This window comes from Cupressus sempervirens, chromosome 1 (genome assembly GCF_028749045.1).
Source record: "Cupressus sempervirens isolate cs-2001-9-10 chromosome 1, ASM2874904v1, whole genome shotgun sequence".
NCBI lineage: Eukaryota > Viridiplantae > Streptophyta > Pinopsida > Cupressales > Cupressaceae > Cupressus > Cupressus sempervirens.
The window spans coordinates 177,021,481-177,043,157 of record NC_143118.1 but is presented as its reverse complement, the minus strand read 5'-3'; the positions used below and the strand labels follow the sequence as shown (position 1 = coordinate 177,043,157).

Here is a 21,677-nt window from a genome sequence, read left to right as displayed (position 1 = left end):
CTAAAATTCTACTCTTTTAGGATATTGTATAGCTAGCTAATGTTAAAAATAGTTTACAATAGAGACCAAGTCTTAGAATGACAATAAATGAAGTTGTTGAAGTGTTTGTTTGTTCAATTGGTACATCTAGACCTTGGATAACTGATTCAGTCTTCCTCTTAGTTATTCTAAATGTTCTAACAATTGGCATCAATGAATTGGTGCTTGTAGAATTTTTTTTTAAGGCTCTCAAAGCTAAAGATCATGGTGTAAAGAAGACAAGTACCAAAGGTGAACAAATAAAATTTTCTTTCATGGAAGAAGTTGATGAGGCTACATATATCTAGTATTAGTGATCTTGCATTGGATTTTCTGGATAGTACATATGTGGACATAACAATAGTCCCTCTAACTAGACAAAAATTGAAAGAAAAGCAAGAACAAAATCATTCAATATTGGAGATTGTTTTAGCCCAAAGCTATAGTGATTTTTATGACCTAAAGGCATCCAATAATTCAAAGGGAATGTGGGATAAAATGAATACCATCTATGAATGAGATGATAATGTCTTCAGAGCCAACTTAGAAAGTTTGACCTATAAGTTTGATGAAATGAGAATGAAAAAAGTTGAGAACATAGTACAGTATTGCACAAGAATCAGAGAAGTTGTCAATGCTATTAGAAGAGCCAACAAAAAGATTGAAGATGAAACAATAATCAACAAGGTATCAATAACTCTACTTCCTCTTTATGCTATTAGGGCTTCTACAATACAACAACTAAGATGTACACTAGGTAATGCCTTAACCCTAGAAGGTATAATAGGTAGGCTTACTACTTTTGAGATGTCCAATTTTGATAGTTATACTCCTACTACTATTGAATATTCCTTTAAATCACAACTGGGTATTACCAAGAAAGGAAAAGGATAACATGTGAAAAATGATAGTGATACTTCTGATGATGAACTTGATGAACTTGAGGCATTGATAGCTAGGATATTTGGATGAGCAAAAGGAAAGTACAAAGCTAAACTTCATATAATCTTTTTTCATGCAACAAGGTTGGTCATATTGTTGTAAGGTGTCCTGACAAAGAGGAAAGGGGTGAAAGAAAGGAGAGAAACTATGAAGGAAGAAGAGATGATCAAGACTTCAAGAAGAATAAGGACTACAAAGACAATACTAAGAAATATTTTTATATTTTTGAAGAAGAAACTTATTCTAAATCTCAAAGTAATGATGAAGAGGTAGTCTATGATGCCATGAAAGAAGATTTTGATAAAGATGCCAAAATTGTTTTAATCTCTTATGTGAACATAATTGATAGTGGTTTCTCTAATCACATGACTAGTCATAGAAGCAAATTTGTGGACATTGGACCATAAAAGGGTGGATGTGTTAAATTTAGTAATGATATTCCATGTCTTGTGAAAGTTAAAGGGACAATTCAACTAATTGACAAGATCAAATGTGATAATGTTTACTGGGTTGAAGGACTTCACCATAATCTCTTGAGTGTTTCATAGTACATTAAATAAAGTTACATAGTTGAACTTTATCACATAAAGGCCAAAATATTTGATGCTAATGAAAAATTTGATTGGAAATGGTGATCAAATAATAACTTGTTCTGTTTAGATTTATCTAATGAGATATGTTTGTTTGCACAATATGAAGATATTTGATTATGGTACACAAGGTTATGTCATGTAAATTTTGACAATTTGGTTAACATTAGTAAAATGAAAAGAATAAGGGATTTTCGAAAATTGAAGAAACCTAATAATGCTACATGTAAATAATTTTAATTAAGAAAAATGAAAAAGCTAATTTCAAGAGAAAAACATATTCATTTGATGACTTTTTCCAATTAGATCAAATTGACTTATGAGGATCTATTGGAGTTCAATGGTACTATGGACACAAATATTTCATTCTATTTATTGCTGACTACTCTAGAATGATGAATGCGATATTTCTTAAAGAAAAATATGATACAAACTATCTAAGAATGATGATTATGCTGATGTGAACTAAACATAATATAGATCAACAATTGGTAAACTGCAATATGTTGCTCATAATAGACTAAATATTGAATTAGCTATTGGGATAGTTGCTAGATTTTCAAAAAATCCTAAGGATAATCATATGATGGGAATAAAAAAAATACTGAAAATAGTAAAAGGAGTAGAAGACTATGGATTGTATTACAAGAAGAATGATAAGTCTAAAATAAAGGTATTCATTGACTCTAATTGGGCAAGAAATATTGATGATAGCAAGAGCACAAGTGGTGTTGCATTCTTTCTAGGAAATAAACTAATTTGATAGACAAGCAATAAGAAAAATTACATTTCCCAATCAATAACTCAAGCCGAGTATGTGGCAGCACTAATAAATTGTTTAATATCTTTTGGATCAAAAAATTGTTGAAAGGTAGGAATGAAGATATTTTTGATCCATTTGTTATCTATCATCATAACAAAAGTGCTATTAGCATATCAAGGAAACCTTTTATGCCCACAAAAACAAAGCACATTGTTATCAAGTATCATTACTTGAGAAAGCTAGTTCAAGAAAAATAAGTTAAATTGGAATATGTAAACACAAAAGAGAAAATTTATGATATATTCAATAAATCTTTACGTAAGGATGCTCATGAATATCCTAGAGGTAAACTAGGGGTGATTCACCTTGACAGAACTACTTAAAACTATAGAGAAGCAAGGAATTAATTGTACTAATTAGACCATCTTATGCATTGATGCATATAGTTCTACTTTAGGAGTTTCTTAAGGTAGTGGTGAAGTAGAAAGAGAGTATAGCAGATTAGTCATATGAAGATGATAGATGTAGAATAGATAATTTAGTATGCAATAATCTACATAATCAAGATGTATGAGAAAGAGATAACTTGTCTTTGTCAAAGAGGAAGAGATTGCATATTGCATAAAATATTAAAAAGATGATGAGATTATGTAAGAAAAAAAGAGACTGTGAATCTAGTGGGAGAGATTATCCCAAAGGGAGAAAGTGGGAGCAAGTCTATTATATTAGGATAGCGAACTACTAGTTCATATTGTTATTTAAATTATACTAGAGACCGAGTTGTAGTAGGATAAGAAGATCAAAAAATGTTGAACTGTTTGATTGTCCCTTTGGTACTAATGGACCTTGAGTAAATAATTCCCACCTCCCCCCCCACCCCAAATAGTGATTCTAATCATTCTAATAATGATTCCAATGTTGAATCTATTGCAAAGAATATGATAAAGTTAAAGAGTTGAAAATTTATATTATTTTTAGTCCATAAGTTTGATTATTACATGCATAATATCTTGCAATATAAAATCTTATGTTCTGTGTCTCCATCAATTCCAGAGGAGGAGATTCTTAGTGTCAACTGATATTGTAACTAAGAATTCTATTATTATATGTGAAAGAGTCATATCTATTGCTACATTAACATTGATGTCAAGCCTTATTTGGTTACATATTGTGCTAATTTAGTAAAGTGGCATATCATATGATTGACAAAGAGGATTGGATTGATAAAGAAGATTTTAAGAAAATATGTTGATGAGTTAGAATTTTGATATGTATTGTATTCAATGGGTTCTCAAATGAGTTAGACTATGATAATGTAATGTCAGTTTGATTAGTTTACAATCATGTAATGTTGTGATTAAGTTCATAACTATTTAGTTAATGAAGAAACCTGAATATAGTATTTCCCAAGCTACTAAAGTATTGACTAAGCACTTGGAAAAGTAAAGATGGAGTTTAATTTTAACTAAGTGATTCTAGTCTTAACTCAGCACAATGTTACCCAAGTCTTGTTGTAATGTTCACCAAGCATGAGATGGAAATATATGTTAAGAAAGATGAGATCTAAAGTTGACTTATGATGAAAATTAATAATGTTTAAGAATTTCAAAGGATTAATCCAAATTCTGTTTCAAGATCTATGGAAGGAAAAGTATAGTAAACATCTAATGAAGGATATTTAATAAAGATAAGGATGAACACAGAGTTCAATAAGGTTTTGTTTTCTAAGTGTTTATATTCATTAGATTTGTGAGAATTTGAGGTATATGATCATGTGTAAAAGAAAAAATATAGAAGGGCTTGGAAGTCCAAAGTTAACTATTTAAGGAGATGATTGAGACCATTTTTCATTGAACATGGTTAGTTTCTATTTGAATGTTGATCAAGTGTGAATTGTAGTTGAAGTGAAGAAGGAAGAAGTGAAAGGTAGTTGAATAGAATAGAGGAACAAAGATCAAGTTGATTAAGTGCAAGGTGAAAGATAAAGTGTGTAAATAATCCAAATAGAGATAAGAAGGAAGAAGAAAGAGAGGAATAGAGATCTAATAAATCAAGGTAGTGCTAAACCTAAATAGATTATTTGACAGTTACTTTATTGCCATTGTAGCATAGAAAATCTCTTCACTAAGTGGAACTAACAAGTCTATGAAATATTATTTGGTTACATTGATTAGTGATGTCTATAAGTCCTTTGAAGCATGCCACTCTTTAGAAATTTCAAGGGGTTAAGGTCTAGATGATCTTTGGTTAAAATCCTCTAACTAGGTCACACTAAAAATGTGCATGTAAACCTTTTACAAGGTTGGCTCCTAGCAGAGCTCACTTTAGAAGAGTGAATTATTTGGGTTGCTAGTTTACAATAGCTTTTTCTTCACTCTATAGGAATTCTATGTTAAAATTTTGTACTCATTTGTGTGATTTATTGTGTTTCAAAGTTTAATTTATGATTTATGTTGCAACTTCATATAAGCTAAATAATTACTTAGATACTTTGTATGGTCATAAATGGCGTGGTAAAAAATTGAAGTTAAATTATAATAATTTTGAATTGTGATGTACAATGTAGTTACCATTTTATTTTTTGTGAAATTTTATGAAGTTTAATTTGGTATTGAATTTTTTTAAGGCATGTGGGATGACTAGACATAACTAATTCACCCCCCACCCTCCCCCCCTAGTTATCTAACATAACCCATTCCTTTAGTTACCATTTCTCCATAATTTTTACCATGTTGTTCATGGACTAAGAACCAATCTTAAAGCTTTAAAGGCTCTAATTTAGTGTCCGTGAAGAAAATACTTATCACTACTATAATTTTCCTTCGGATAGGACAAGTTTACCTCATTATCACTCTTAACCTTAATAATTGATTTCTTCAATTGATCCTCCATAAACTTGATTTCCTCTAAAATCCACATATTCCTACAAAGATCCATCATTTATAGTAGTAATCGTAGCAATTTAATTCTAAAGATGATCTAGCTTATTATTGAAAGATATGTGTTTATTTTTTAGGTCATTTATATAATCTAAGATTCATTTTAAAAGTATGAAAGAATCAATAGCTATCTCCTTCTACATGACAAGCATATCATAAAATCCTCTCTATAAAGTTAAAAATAACGGGATTTGGCTCCCATCTCCACCAAGGAATCAAAGTACATCCACTTGGAGAATCCCTATGGGATCAAGTGGTAAAAGAAAATAAGAGAGGCCTAATATGATTTCCTCTTGAATCTCTTTATTATTGAATTCCTTTTGAATTTTCTCATTACCCTTTCCAAGCTTGGGTATTTTGATATTGACCATAGTTATAACTATAATAGGTGAATCATTAGTCATGACATTGATGTCAGTGAGTGTAGGTATTGAGAGAACCCCATTAATACTAAGCCCCTTTCTAGATGGACTAACTTTACCCTTAACATGCATACATGTAATATTTCTATATGAAGTACTAAAATAGATTTTATTGAAGGGTATATATTCCTTCTCCTTTGGGTCTTTATCTTTTCCTCTCCCCTTGTTTCTAAGTGTAATATTATACATGGGGGTTGTCTTCACCTTAGAGGATGCATAATATAAAATTTTTGCACATTCAATGTCATCTTCATTATAACCATCATATATTCCCCTACATAATGTTCTTCTCCTTTAGAGACAATGACAAGATTAGAGGGCAATGACCCTTTTTTTAAACACAAAATAATTAGAAGTGGTTGCATTGACCAATATTAATATTTCATTTATAGAACATTATATGGTTTATACGTCTCTACAAATAATTGATCATTTACTAATGGTTAGTGATTTATATAATTGATTTCATGTATTATCTCTCAATAAAAAAAATTTGACTTATCATATGTAACCATTTGAATTCTATGTGATACTATTTATGCAAAATGAGAAAGTAGTATTTGAACTTCTCTACCTGAAAACTTGATAAGTTTTTATGTGGAAGTGATAGCATTAGACCTAATTTATGGATGGCATAATTTATGTTAATATCTTGATTAGATTGATCTAATAGATAACCTCTTTATATTGCTTTGGTTTATCTCATGTTGATGATTATATATTATTAATAGTAATTCAATTGAATAGATATTGTTTAAATGATGAATACATTCTTTATGAGGTGGCTATCTAAATGGAAATTAAGCTTTAGGTTATGTGATTCTGGCTATGATTCTAAAGTGAATGATATATCTTTATACATTTAGATATTAGGTAATAAATATAGATGACATACAAGGTTTTATGAGATACTAATGTTCGAGTCGATATGTACAAGGAAATACTCAAGAGCTAGAAGTAATATACTGCACCTACCATGTACCATAATAACATGATTCATTTAGGAAGGAGATCACTTGGAAGTTCCTCAAACATGAATTAGTAAAATTGTATTTATGTAATTCCATTGATATGCCATGTGAAAGGTGTGACAAGGAAAATGACATGTATCATTGAGGATGAGTATGTTGCAACCTAAGCCCAAATTAGTGCTAAGTAGGATCACTAGGTGGAAAACCCATGGATAAATAACTTGGAATGAGACCAAAAATTGTAAAATTTATATGCTAACATTAAGGGTGGTTTAGGTGGGCCTATGTAACTCCCATAGTTAGTTTAGGATCCTTTTTGAAGACCCAAGGTTAGTTGTCAATTTCATACAAAACCATGGTCCCCATCCTCATTTTAGGTCTCCAATTGAGCCAATTCTCAAGGGTTGTGAAAATAAGTAAGTGGGAGACACACTCCATGCTTTCTCCACCTTTTAATGAGATTTGGTATTCTAAGTGGAAGACAATGCTTAGTGCTTTAATAAATTTTTTTTTTTGGGGCAAATCAAGAGGAATATGTAGGAGAGATGTAGGGGGAAGAAGGGGGAAATTTTTTCTAAGGAGTGGACTATGTTCTCCATTCTTAGAGACAAGGGAGTTAGCCAAGACTTTAGGCTTGTGTAGTAGGAGGATGAAGTGAAGAGAGGGAGATGATGAAAGAAGGGGTATCTCATTTGAAGAGAGTAACTTCATGGAGAGCTTATTAAGAAGATAAGTTCTTATTTTCCCCTTTGTTCTTCCTTTTATTTTAGAATTAGAATATGTAATTCAAAGTTGATTGTTATTACGGGGTCCCCTGTAGAAACACCATGATCTTCTTGGTGCATAGAAATCTCTTTCCTGGGGGTGTGGCTAGGGCTCAAGAGGGCTCATGATGCCATTATGACACAATGGAAATGGGAAACTTTGTAAATATTTGGTAATCAATGTGGTATTCTTGTAAAGATATATGGATGAGATCTATTAAATTTCATGTCTTGTCATTTGATTCAAGATTTTACTATTTGAAAGTGTAAATGAAAAATATAAGTGTTTGTGATGTATATATTTAATTTAGTTGTGAAATTATTACTCTATGGATTATTTCATGTGTTGAGTTAGTTTAAGATGTAAGACTCTACAAGAAAATATGTTAGCTCCCTATGCAAGGTTATGTAAGAAGGTGTTGGACTATATTGTAGATAGAAGATTGATTTGTGAGATCTTAATCCATTTCTACAATATTAAGAAAAACAATAAAAGATGTCAATGTTGTATTATCATATTAGAATGATGTTTAGTTGTAATCCAAATTATGTGTGCAAGTAGATCTAGATTTGTCATCAAAAAAAGAAAAATATGTGTTGTTTTAAGCAGTTTTATTTTGGGACATGAAAAACTTACCAATATCATTGTCTCTCTTACTATAAAATTTTCACCCAAATATCCTAAAATATTTGACTGATGATGAATGTCCAAACCATAGTTCAGAAGTTGTCTTTTCCATGGATTTTTTGATCTATACTCTATTTAGATTTTATATTGTTGTATTCACTACTTGTCTCCAAAATGTCTTAGAAACATAATTTTCAAATAGTATCACTCTAGCTGCATTTGCTAAAGACTTATTTCTTCGCTCAACAATCCCATTTTTCTCAGGTGTTCTAGGTGTAGATAGTTATCTTTTGATTCCATTTTCTTCTCACAACATGTTAAATTCTCTAGAGGTAAATTATCCTTCTCTATCAAATCTCAAACACTTGATCTTAACACCAGATTGATTTTCAATTCTACTCTTAAATATCTTAAACTTCTCAAAAGCTTCATATTTCTCTTTAAGAAATTCTACCCACATCATTCTAGTGAAATCATAAAAAAAAAAATCATAAAATATCTTTCACGATAGAATCCTATTATTCTAGAGGGACCACTCAGATATGTGTGAATGACCTCCAACTTATTTATGATAGTGAACTTATTACTAGGGAATAATACTTTCTTTTTCTTAACAAACATACATTCCTTACGCAACAGTGGAAGGCTTGACAATCATAGGCAAATATTTGACTATAAGAGTGCTACTAACACTCATAATGCTATCAAAGTTTATGTGACAAAATCTTCTATGCGACAACCAACTATTATCCACTTTAGCTACTAAATATGTCATCTTAGTAGGATTTGACTAAAATACATTACCTCTATATCTAGTGCTAGTTCCAATCAGCTTACCATCTCTTTCTTTGGTAGTGCAATTCTTCTTAGTAAACTACAACTGATAAACTTTTTCCACCAACTACCCAACACTCTACAAGTTATCCTTCAATCCATCAACAAAATAGACATCATCAGTGTTAGTTTTACTATTAAGAGTAATAGATCCAATTCCTATTATATGATAGGTTGCATTGTTACAAACTCTAACAATACCTCCATCATGATTATTAAACTTAACAAAATTATTTATATCACCAACCATGTGATGTGAACAACCACTATTAGTTATCCAATAAAACTTATTTTCCACTTGGGTAACTAGAGCTCATTCTTCTTTAATTTCTCTATCAAGATCATCTTCCTTGATAGCCCCATATCCTAATTCATCATCACTATCACTTTGACCTTTCTCATCAGAGTCTTCATCTTCATTTGCATATAAACAATATCTATCTCTATCTCTATCTCTTCTAGGGTTAAATATCCCTTTCTACTTTTTCTCTCTTTTAGGATATTTAGATGCATAATGATCAAACTCATTACAACATTTAAACATTTTATTACCATATTTTTCTCTTCTCACTAGAAGAACTATTCCTTCCTCAATCTTCTTATATTCATCAACTCTACTACTGCGAGCAAAAATCTACATGGGTTCTTGCACTCCTTGTCAAATTAGGTTGAATGTTTAGGGCACTAAAGGTTGTTTCAACTCTTACAAGTTCACCAAACTATCTTAGATCTACTTCTATTGATTCTAATATTCTAAGTAATGTTTTCTTAGTGAAAGCCTTAGTGCAAGACGTCACTAGTTGAATCATCTACTCTATTGGTTGGAATGGTGGTGTCAAACTTTTCAAGATCTTCTATATGACTTTATCATCTTCCTTGGTTCTACCATGAAATTGAATACCTGCAACCATTTCTAATATTTTTCCAATATAACTTCTTACAGATCTTCATCTTCCATCATTCTAGCATCTTGAAATGTGTATATCCAATTATGTAATCTCATTCTTTTTGCATGATTACCAACTTCGAAAGTAGACTCTAAAGCTTTCTAAATTTTGTGAGATGTTACAAATGATTTTACCTAACTATACTCATTCTCTCAAAGTTCTATCCATAGGCTTTATCTTTTTCACATGTTAAACATGAATAGATCTCTCTTCTCTTCACTACAACCTTCAAGGTCTTCTTCTTTAACAATTATATTCCAATTTTTTGCTAGATCCAATATCTTGGACCTATGCACAATAGATGTGTCTCTATCTTCTCATTTCAACTATCATAGTTGTTACTATTGGATCTTGGACTATCCTTCCTAATCATATTCACCATTAATCTTCGAAAAATATTAAGTTTTTTCTTCATCGACCCGAGGCTCTGATACCAATTGTTATAATATACAATCCACTGATATAACTAAGAGGAGAGGGGGGGTGGGTGAATTAGTTATCCAATTAATATCAAAATTTACAATCTTAAACAATCTTTAGCATATGAGTAATCTAAATTGAAACTAGAACAAGATATGACCATACACAATAACACCAGATATGTTAACTAGGGAAACCCTTGATCAGAGGGAAAATCCTAGTGGGTATGGTACCCATAAGACGATGTACTAATATAAATATTCCTTGTTAGAGGATAGATCTTATCCAAAGTTTGTTACAACATTCAATACATATGAGTCCTTGTTAGGAGACTTTGAGTCCCTGTTAGGGGTTGTGCTAACTCTATTAGGAGTTGTGCCAACCTTGTTAGGATTTGTGGAAGATTGTTGTACCCACTACCCAAAAAAATTCAAGGGCAAGACTAATGAACCCACTATCCAAATGATCTTAGTATTATTCCTTGTAGAATAATAGAACTAGATTGTATTTTCTTCCTTTTTCTTTGTCCCATTAATTGGACTTCTGCTCCTTCAGATCTTGCAACTAGATCTCAAACTATCAATCCAATAATTCCTTGAATCACTTACATGCATTTAGTAAGCATTGCACTCCTTTTCACAATTTCTACTTGAACAATGATCACAGTACTTAAACACATATTACAATCAAGGAAAACATCTTTTCTTTATACCACATCTTCATAATAATTACTTGAGTCAGCCTTGAGGCTTTCCCAATTAATTGAAATAAGATAATTGATTAAATTACAATTCCAATAGCACTATTAGCTCACAATCTATGAAAATATTCACATGTGTGATACTACGACTTGCACAATCACTAACATCATCATCTAACCATCCTTTATCACTTCCTAACTGTGCATTTCTTCATTACATCTTAGAGGTAAGATAGAAAACAATCATTAGGATCTTCTTTCCCAATACTCTATCTCTGAACTTCTCTCTATAAATTAGGTACAACTTTTGTACACAATCGACTTAGATTCTATGCACTTAATCACATCATCTAGACACTTTATTGTACTTGTCCATAATTGTGCATGACTAGACAATCAAACCATTGTCTATACCATCAAGATCTCTATGTGCTACTCTACTAGTCATTATAAAAAATAATGCTATGTTGACATCAATGACAAACATAGTCATGAATGCAACATATGAATACTCTCCAATGCTCAAGATACTCTGCCAATGTAGTATCATCAACATTCATGCTTAGAGCCTTTGGGTATGCCTTTTCTTTTGTTTCCAATAGCACAACTATTGGTGGCCCATGTCGTTCGACTTCATGGGTCTCACTTACAAAGATCCTGATATGGATTACCTTGTGTACTATGAGAGGTACTTAAAGCATTATTGGCTGGTTCAAGTGGTGTAAGGTTACCTTGTACCCCTATGAGAGGAGACCACAAGTAGGCATCTCCCTCACCTTCCAACTAATCTAGCTCTAGTGCTTGTCCAATTATTATTAATGCTAGGCAACTATAATAAGGCACCCCGACCATCCTACCTATTCAAGAAACTAATAAATAACAACTCCTAGTTGTAATTAGATAGTGAAATAAAGATTTTCTTGATCTAGGATAGTGAATATAGACACTGAATGGGGGAAGAAGTTGCTCATCAGGTTGGATTCACATAATAATTACTAAGCAAGAGATTCCATTGCTAGACATAATTTTAATTGTTACTAGTCATATAATTTCTTATCTAATTTTTGTTCTCTAAAATAAGAAATTGAACCTTTAGATTCTATGTTTACCTTTCTTATCTCATTTAAATTAAATAAATAATCACATATACTACTATATACAGAAGACTAGTAACTAAACTTTATTCAATTATATATATATATATGCACACTTAACTATATTTAATAGATCATTCGAAACAAATATAAAAATCTCTTTCATAAATCTAACACTATGAACTGAACCTCTTAGACCTCATAACAATTACTTAATATATATCCTTGAACTAATTATATGAACCTCAATTCCCCAACTATTCTTATCACTCCTTCCACACACTCTATATATAATTAATTGTCAAACGAAATTCCCAATAATCTTTATCCCTCCCACACATGGCCTATATAGTAGATTGTTCTTCGTCTATAAACTTTAACATAAACTAACTTGATTCTTATGGCAATAGTCTTAGTCGAATTCAAAACAAAAACTTGTCTATAGATGCCAATCCTTTTTGTGGCTATGGTTAACTAAATCTTGGCCAGCCAATTCTGTACCAAAAAAAAGTAATCAGTACGGTCCCATTTGGTTGCTGGAAGATGAGGGCCAAAACTGAGTTATCAAAGTTAAAACGAGGTTTTGCAGAAAAACATGGGTGTTTGGTTGGTTAAAATTATAACCTGGTTTTCAATTTCATCTTCCAATAAAAAAGTGGAATTTGAAATTAAAACTAGGTTTTGAATTTTATGACAGTTTTTTTAATAATATTGTGGGGTCCACAGTATATTCATCTTCCATGTCAACCAAACGGACCATTGTCTTTCCAAACCACAAAACCAAGTTTTTGAAAACCTGGTTATAAGATACCCTAATTATGTGACAAATTCATCTTCCCAACCAAACAGGACCTACTAGATTATGTTCTTATGCAGTCTTCCCGATATCCACAGTTTTGTAGGCATCTTCAATTTTTCAAGTGGGGTTTTTAATGGGAATTGATTGAATGTGCTTTCCATATCTACTCCATTTTCAGCTACAACAGTGGTGGAATGCGTTGGCTTTGGAAAGCTACTTAAAAATTGCGAATATTAGAGGACTTGGTATGTGAGGGAAAATTCTCGTGTCTCTAACGTCAGTGTCTACGAAAGCAGCATTCATCATACATTGAATGGTGTTCTTTTATTCTTCACATGGAATATAGTCCGGAGCTCCTTTAATTCTTCTCCATATTTTTAAGGGGGAATTGTACAGACGAAAAGTTTGTCGTCCTACAGGATTCCAAGGTAAGAGTGGCCATTGATTTTGATGAATACTACTGTGGCAAAATGGTACACACCACAGAATGCATATCAGATGTGACACAACAAAATGAAAGGTGCAAGGAGTTACTTTTCTGTTCCACTAAAGCTGAACAACATAAGTAAAGATTTGCTCAGCTTCTTTTCTTCCATGTTTTCTGCTTTTTTCACTTTACCCTTCACGTTCCTCTTCTTCTTTATTCTGATATTGACAGCCTTGCCCTACCGACTCAGAGGGAAAGTAGTGGTTGATTGAGGTAAATGAGAAACCATTGGCAGGTTGCCACAAGATATTCACGTGATAATCTTACTCCTTAAACCCTAAGCCATGGTTATTTTAGAAACTTTTGAGATTTAGAAGATAGAATAAATAATATACAATAGTGGGAATTTTTCAAAATATAATAGTTAATATTTTTAAATTATTGTGACATTATTATAAATCCTCTATTCAAGTATTAAACTATACAACTTAAATGAATCTCTAAAATTGAAATTAACATGAAGATGGAACTTTTATATTTCTTTAAAGGAATATAGCTATTTAAAGAATAGTTCATATCATATTAGATTATATTATTTTTCAATATTTATTATATTAAAAATAGTTCATAATAAACTTAAATGTCTATTATTTAGTGATTCATTTCTTTTAACTAGAGAGGAGTTTCTAAGAAGTGTTACTCGTAGATCATTGGAACTGATGAATTTGATAAAAAAATTAACATAGTTGAATCCTCATAGCAATATCACAATTTAAAAGAACTGTTAGACATTCTATTACATAATTATTTTTAAATTTATATTTATTATTTTATATATTAAAATATATTATTACATTAATTTTAAAGAATTATTAAGATGTTAAATTTTTTGGTTCTTTATATATAGTTGTTTTATATCATATAATTATTTAGATGTGACTTCTTCACTTATTTATTTTAGTCCACTCTATATAATTATTAGTTTTACTTCTCTTAAATTAATATAATAAGACAACTTGTAAACAAAAAGTATAAATTCCTAACAAATAAAAGGTAAAAGAATTACATAAAATAAAATATTTTATACTAAAATAATATAATTCAAAGGGTAATAGAATTGTTTAAGATTACTTTAATTTAAAAAATACCAAATCAAATAACTCATTATTTATAATATATTTAAAAAATATCTCTAGTAATTGATAATGTTTACAATTTTTCAAATTATTTTAATGATACATTATAATAAGGTATATGAAGTACTAGCTACACAAAGTTTTAATATTTATCTCCAATTCTCATTCAATATCAATTAGAAAAAAGAAAGTTGAAATTCAATGTAATGATTTTGTGACTATTATCAATTTAATCAAAAGTCAAAATTCTATTTTAGACAAAACGATGTTTTTAAAAAAAATTAAAATTTATATGTATTGAAATATTTATAATTGATATAAAAAATAATAAATGAATGGTTAGAAATTCAACCAAACATATGAATCATTATAAATGTATTTATTTTGACTTATATTAATTAGAACAAAAAATAAAAATATAGATTACTTTCTCTACTTTAAAATTCAATTTACCAATAAAAGGGATTAAGTACTAATTAATCACGAAAGTTAAGATATGACTAGAGAAAATACTTCAAGATGCATATTTAATGAGAATGACATATGAAAGATATTGAATCTCAATGAATAATTAGTATATACAAATATAATACTAGTTTTCTAGGTTTGAGAATTAGAAAAGCAAGAGAACATCATATTGAGGAGCTACTTAGAGAAACTGAAGAATATGTATGTTAGAGCTTAATGTAAATTTTTTTTTAAAAAATTACTTAAAATATATGTCATCTCTAATTGATATTGTCTAAAAGACTTGACCAAACAATGAAGTAAGACTAGAGTACCAATCCAAGTTTGAAGAAACACAAAGTTTGAGAAGGGAGCTATACAAGTTGAAATAGTTAAGAATGTTTGAAGACAATAATGTCAATCTTGATTTAATGTAGATGGCACCTCTAGAACAAGCTGAAGTTGGTTCTTAATTGACTATATCAAAGTCAACTTCAAAGAGATGTCAAACTAGCTACCAAGCTAAAAATTATTTCTAAAAAGGTGTATCTCTTTTATTGGGAGGTTGCTGAATGTAAGAAAGAGAAAAAAAATATATAGATGTCAAGTTTAAAGTGGCCAAAAGATTATAGATCAGGAATTTGATTTATGAATAATACAATGGATGTTGCAAATGCCATAAAATTTAGTTTTTCCCACTTACATGAGTTTTGTGAAGGTATATCTCAGTCTTACAAGTGGTCATAGTGTTTTGTCAAAAGAATTGATTCTCTCTATAGAAGAGGAGAAAAAGTGGAAACCTAAAGGTGCATTAACCATATGCAATATTTTTCAAAGAAGAGATTACCATTGCTACATTGTGGAAAGAGAAACTCAAAAGGGTATTGTTTTTCTAGTGTAGAGCTTGATAAATCCTCAAGTGGGAGATTGTTAGTTTTTGGTGACTAATCAAGGAAGCACTATATAGTTACCATAATTCTTTGGTGGGGTTTGGAATTATTTTATCGGCTATTTTTTTGGAGACCGAGATGTTGCAATTATGCTAGCTCTAATTTTATAAGAAGTAAAAGTTTTGTATAAAATGGATTAGGGTTAAAAATTTCATAATCTGTAATGAGATAGTTGTTTTTTGTGGCAGTATTGAGTTATAAGGGAGATTGTAATCAAGTTGTAATCATTGGATAGAAAAAGAAGATTGAACTCGTTGTTTGGTGGATGTAGCCCAGGGGTTGGTTGAACCACTAAAAATCTTTGTGTCTTGTATTCTCTTCTATGTGCATTGTTATTTTTCTAATATTCAACATAAAATTTAGATATCATTTCTTGTGTCAAACTTTACTGTTTGAAATTAAGACTGACATTGTTCAAATATTTGATAATACCTCTAATTCATAAGATTCAATATTTAATATTTTAAATTTTTTTTTTTTAAATTAATTATAAAAACACTCAAAATAATCTTCTAATAGTGATGCCTTCCATATATGGAGCCAATTCTGACTCATTCATCATTTGTAAGTCTGATACTTGAGCCTTCCATATATGGAGCCAATTCTGGCTCATTCATCATTTGTAAGTCTGATACTTGATTATTTGATGGAAAAGCTCTTTTAAACTCGTAAATCAATAAAATAATTTATTTAAATTTTAAAAATATTGGTTTTCTTTATTCAATTCTACTCTTATTTACATATGAAGAATGTTGTGGACATGGAATGGACAATCGGTACATCATCAAGAATGTTGTGGACACGGAATGGGCAATCTGTAAATGTTTTAGACAAGCCAATCTTTAAGAGGCATTAAAACTGCATCCCCAAAAGCATAAAATGCATTTGAAATTAAAAATTCCCAAGTTGTGCATTTGCATATGGAAGGATAGAAATAAAAGAAGGATATAAATAAACGTTAGAATGAAGAATCAACATGGCTCAAAGTTTTTTTTATGGATGGAGGAAGCTGAAACGATATCAATCCTAAAAGCCTGGAAATGTTCCATTCACGCTCACTGTTAGCCCGTGATTTTAATCTCGGCCACGCTTTATATAAACAGTCTTTGACAAGACATTGTTAAGAATCCAGTGAAGCTTGGAAAACCAAGGTTTAGAAACATATGTACATTGTACAATTGTGTTTTTAAGGGAGTAGAGCTCTGAAAGGAAAATCAAAATGAGTTGTACAGGAAAAGCTTATCTACTGTTTTTTATCATACATGTTTGCTTGAGAGATAAGTGCATAGAAGCAAGGGATTTAAAGAAAAAATCATTCATTTTATTATCATCATCAGGTGATACAACATCATCTGATGGCGATTCCAAGGTGGTGGACGTTACAACAATTGGTGCAAAGGGGGATGGAATTACCGATGACACCGAGGTCATCATTCTATCTATTCAAATACTCAAGTTCATCCTTTTCACTACAATGTGTTGAGTTTTGTTTAAGAAGATTATACTTTATGTATATGGTAATATGGATGAAACAGGCATTTCAGGCAGCATGGAAAGCAGCTTGTGGGCAGAAATCGACTACACTACACATTCCAGCTGATTACAACTTTCTAGTTGGGCCTCTCACCTTCTCAGGACCCTGCATTTCAAACATCGTCTTCAAGGTATGGCATTTATACAACTAGATTCTTAAAATATACTAGCTATAAAATTCATTTTCTGCTTCGGCAGGTCGATGGAAATGTTATCGCTCCGCTTAATCCAAAAGCGTGGGCATCCAAACCGTTGAACTGGATAAATTTTACAAAGCTCAATGGTGTTACTATCATCGGCAACGGCACTTTTGATGGACAAGGTGCAGTTTGGTGGAAAATTTCCCAGCTAGAATATCATGAGGTAAACCTTTGTTGTGAATTAAAATTATTGGAGCTCGGCTGCCTTACAATTATTTTGAGCTGAATCTTGTTTGACAAGGTTGACATTTTATGTGCCCCAGGATAGCACTGAAAATGGAAACAAACTGCCAAGCATGAGGCCAACGGTGAGCCATTAATTTTCTTTTAGGTTTTTATTTCTTTTCAAACGAATTAAATGGTACAAGAAGTCCAATATTTTTTAGGGCACTTTCTTCAAACCGCCACTAAATATTTTTGTTCTTACAGTGATTTCTTTTGCATGGAAAAGATCTTAAATGTATATTTACTGAAACTAAGTAGGCATTGCGGTTTTATGGAAGCTATGACGTGAGCGTTCAAGGCATCACAATACAAAACAGCCCACAATTTCATCTCAAGTTTGAGGGCTGCACATTTGTCACAGTAGTTAACGTGACAATCTCTTCTCCTGAAAACAGCCCAAACACAGATGGAATTCACGTCCAGAATTCCGAGGAGGTTGAAATACATCATTCCTCAATTTCATGCGGTATAACATATTTACTTCCAAAATGCTACCTTGTGTCTTTTACCAGTTACAATATCAACATATTTGTTATTATAACCAGTATTGGCGATTCAAATAAACAGGAGACGACTGCGTATCGATACAAACAGGAAGTTCGGCCATCCGGGTGCATGACATCAATTGTGGCCCTGGTCATGGCATCAGGTATTCTCATTATTATTTTTAGGTATCTTGAATATTACAATTAAGGAACAAATAAAATATGAAAAAAGTTAATCAATTTTGATAATGTAACATTTTTAACAGTCATTAAGCAAACCGTTCTCTTTCAAGATTGAACTGACAAATGTTTAACACAGATTTTGTTTTGGGTTATTGTGATTAGCATTGGAGGACTTGGGAAGGGAGCAACGAAGGCCTGCGTATCCAATGTCAGCGTCTATGACAGCAACATTCATGATGCTTCGAACGGCCTCCGCATCAAAACATGGCAGGTCTGTCAAATACTCAATCTTTCGATTGAATGTATGCCTTATCGATTAACCTACACTAAAATGCATCACATCCAATACAATGGGCCATCCTTAAACATTATATATGAGAATTAAGCTTAGAAATAGTGTTAGAATGAAACTTAGTGTGTGATGTTTAAATCGACCGAACACAATCTGAGTGTGTGATGTTTAATCTTTAAACATTATATATGAGAATTAAGCTTAGAAATAGTGTTAGAATGAAACTTAGTGTGTGATGTTTAAATCAACCGAACACAATCTGAGTGTGTGATGTTTAAATCATCCGAACACAATCTGATCGTCCTTTTACTCTTCTTGATGTTTGCAGGGAGGAAGTGGGCAAGTGAAAAGTGTGTCGTTCTCCAATGTAGAGGTTATTAATGTAAAAGTGCCCATTAGCATTGATCAGTTTTACTGCGATAAAATGAAGTGCACCAACAAAACATCCGGAATATACATATCAGACATCACTTATGAGAAAATAACAGGCACCTACGTGAAAACCCCAGTCTATTTGGCTTGCAGCGATGATGTGCCATGTACTGATTTAAAGTTCTTAAAAATTGAACTTGAGCCGGTTGCTGCAGATGCAAAGAATCCCTTCTGTTGGAATAGCTATGGAGACCAACAGACCGGTGTTGAGTGCCTGCAACATGGAAGACCCACTCACGACCCTGCTCTAACTCTCTCACCTGAAGATCGATGTTATTAACTGCTCTTACCAAAGACCATTCCAGATTCAAACTTTCCCTATTTCAGCAAATTATCATTCTAAATCTGAAATGTTCATTAGCCAATTCACATGAGATTCAATGTCATTCGGCTAGGGTAATCTCGAAAGAAATTCTTCTCCGCGAGGGAGGTCCCTGTCCTTCAACTGAAGCTGAACAACACGAGTGGATGTCTGCCCTAATACTCTTTCGTCTATCCTCATTTGTTGGCTTTTATCTTTATCCTTCACGTTCATTTCTTCCTGAGCATTCTCTTATGCTGCTTTACACTGACATTTCCAACCATTCCACACCAATTTTTAGGGAAAGTAGTGGTTGAATGAAGTATAGTGACAAACCATTCGCGGATTGCCACAAACAAGTCACATGAACCAATATCCTTTGGCTACTGTCTGTGATATAATTTTTAAAATGTTTTTAGTTCTTCTGATGAACCAAAAGCCTTTGGTTACTGCCTGTATTTAAAGTGGTTTTATCTCTTACACAGCTAATTGCTCTTCTGATTAAGTTGCAGTTTATTTCTTTTACTTGATGTCTTAAATATACATATACAAGATAGTGCTATTTGCTAAGCGAATGAAGAAACCAAATTAAACATACAACACAAACTCATTTTTATGGACAGAGGGAGTGTATTCTAAAAATCTGTTAATTTCTTATTGATTATGTGTTGTGATTAATTATTATTACTATTTATAAAATTAGACTACATTTGTACTCAAGACTTCCCACATAAGCAACTCACAAACACAATATAAAATATTTTTTGAAAACATATTTTAAAATGTAACAAAAAGCCTATAGTCATTTTACTATTCTTGATGTTTATAAGTTTCCAATGTAATGTCATTCTAAAACTCTGTTAATGTCTTATTCATTAACAATTATGTATTGTAATTAATATTTATTACTATTTATAAAATTAGACTACACTTGAACTCCAGACTTCCCACATAAGAAACTCATAAACACAGTATAAAAATTTATTTAGAAACATATTTTAAAATGTAACAAAGAACCTATAGTCATTTTAGTATTCTTGAAATGTAAGAGTTCCAATTATTATTGATCAGTTTTACTGCGTTAAAATGATGCGCGCCAACCAAACATGTGGATTATACGTATCAGACATCATTTATCCTTCACGTTCATCCCTGCCCGGGCTTTCTCTAATACTACTTTTCCCTAAAATTTGCAACCTTTCCACACCAACTTGGAGAGAAGTAGTGGTGGTGGAATGAAGTACATTGACAAACTATTGCCGTGTTGCCACAAACCAATCACGTGTCCCTCTTCTCGTCGATCCACAAGACTTTTGTTATTGTTTATGACATGATTTTAAAATGGTTTTAGTCTAAATATAAGCAAGCGTATTGCTATGCTGATTAGGTTGCAGTTGAGTACGGTTCTCTATTGAGATTGCTATGATGAATGGGAATTAAATTTTAAGAAGAGATTTTCTATTAACATACATATCATTTCAAATATTGGGATATATTAGTTGTATATTTAAATTTAGCAAGAGATGTGTACTAGGATGTCTAATGTGAAGAATGATGGTAAAGAGAAAGAAAAACATATAGAAAAGAAATTGATTTTATTGCCTCACTACCTTTGCAAAATCCATTGCATAAAACCTTTACTTATAGAGGTATGACAACACTATATAATTGAAATAGATTATAATATATTAAATGTTGTATTTGAGTGGCTAGTAGATGAATGACAGAGTGTCTATTGAAGATAGCTAAAACAATGGATTGTTGGCTGCTTAGGACTATTGAATGTCTTTGTGTGAGCTCTGCATGGGGGGTTGGTGAGTGAAATTACTACCATCCAACATTGCCCCTTAATTTCTACTATCAACATTTTTTACATGAATAATACCCATTTTCTCTCGCAAATATTCAACATTACTTTTGGTAATGCCTCAGTTAAAATATTCACTAATTGATCTTCAGATTCATAGAACTCAATGTAGATTTTTCCATTGTTAATCAATTCCCTAAAGAAGTGGTACCTTGTATCAATACATTTTCTACTTTTATGAAATACATGATTCTTTGACAATGCAATTGCTGATTTGTTATCACAAAGGAATGGTGTTGGGTCCTCTTGATTATGTTGTAGATCTAACAAAACTTGGCACATCCATATTGCTTGACATGCAATGCAAGTGGTGGGTACATATTTTCCTTCACCTGATATACTTGGATTCTTAGGTCAAGATACCTTTG

General features: G+C 31.5%; 1 protein-coding gene across 1 annotated transcript; it reads left to right on the top strand.

Annotated features, from left to right (window-relative positions):
* The first annotated feature begins 17,010 nt into the window (after positions 1–17,010).
* LOC149576718 (polygalacturonase At1g48100-like) lies at positions 17,011–19,421 on the top strand. Its single transcript, XM_089795055.1, has 8 exons — positions 17,011–17,217; positions 17,327–17,455; positions 17,523–17,687; positions 17,788–17,832; positions 18,008–18,215; positions 18,317–18,398; positions 18,580–18,688; positions 19,038–19,421. Exons 1-8 carry the CDS (start codon positions 17,011–17,013, stop codon positions 19,419–19,421), a joined length of 1,329 nt encoding a protein of 442 aa, XP_089651181.1.
* The last annotated feature ends 2,256 nt before the right edge of the window (positions 19,422–21,677 follow it).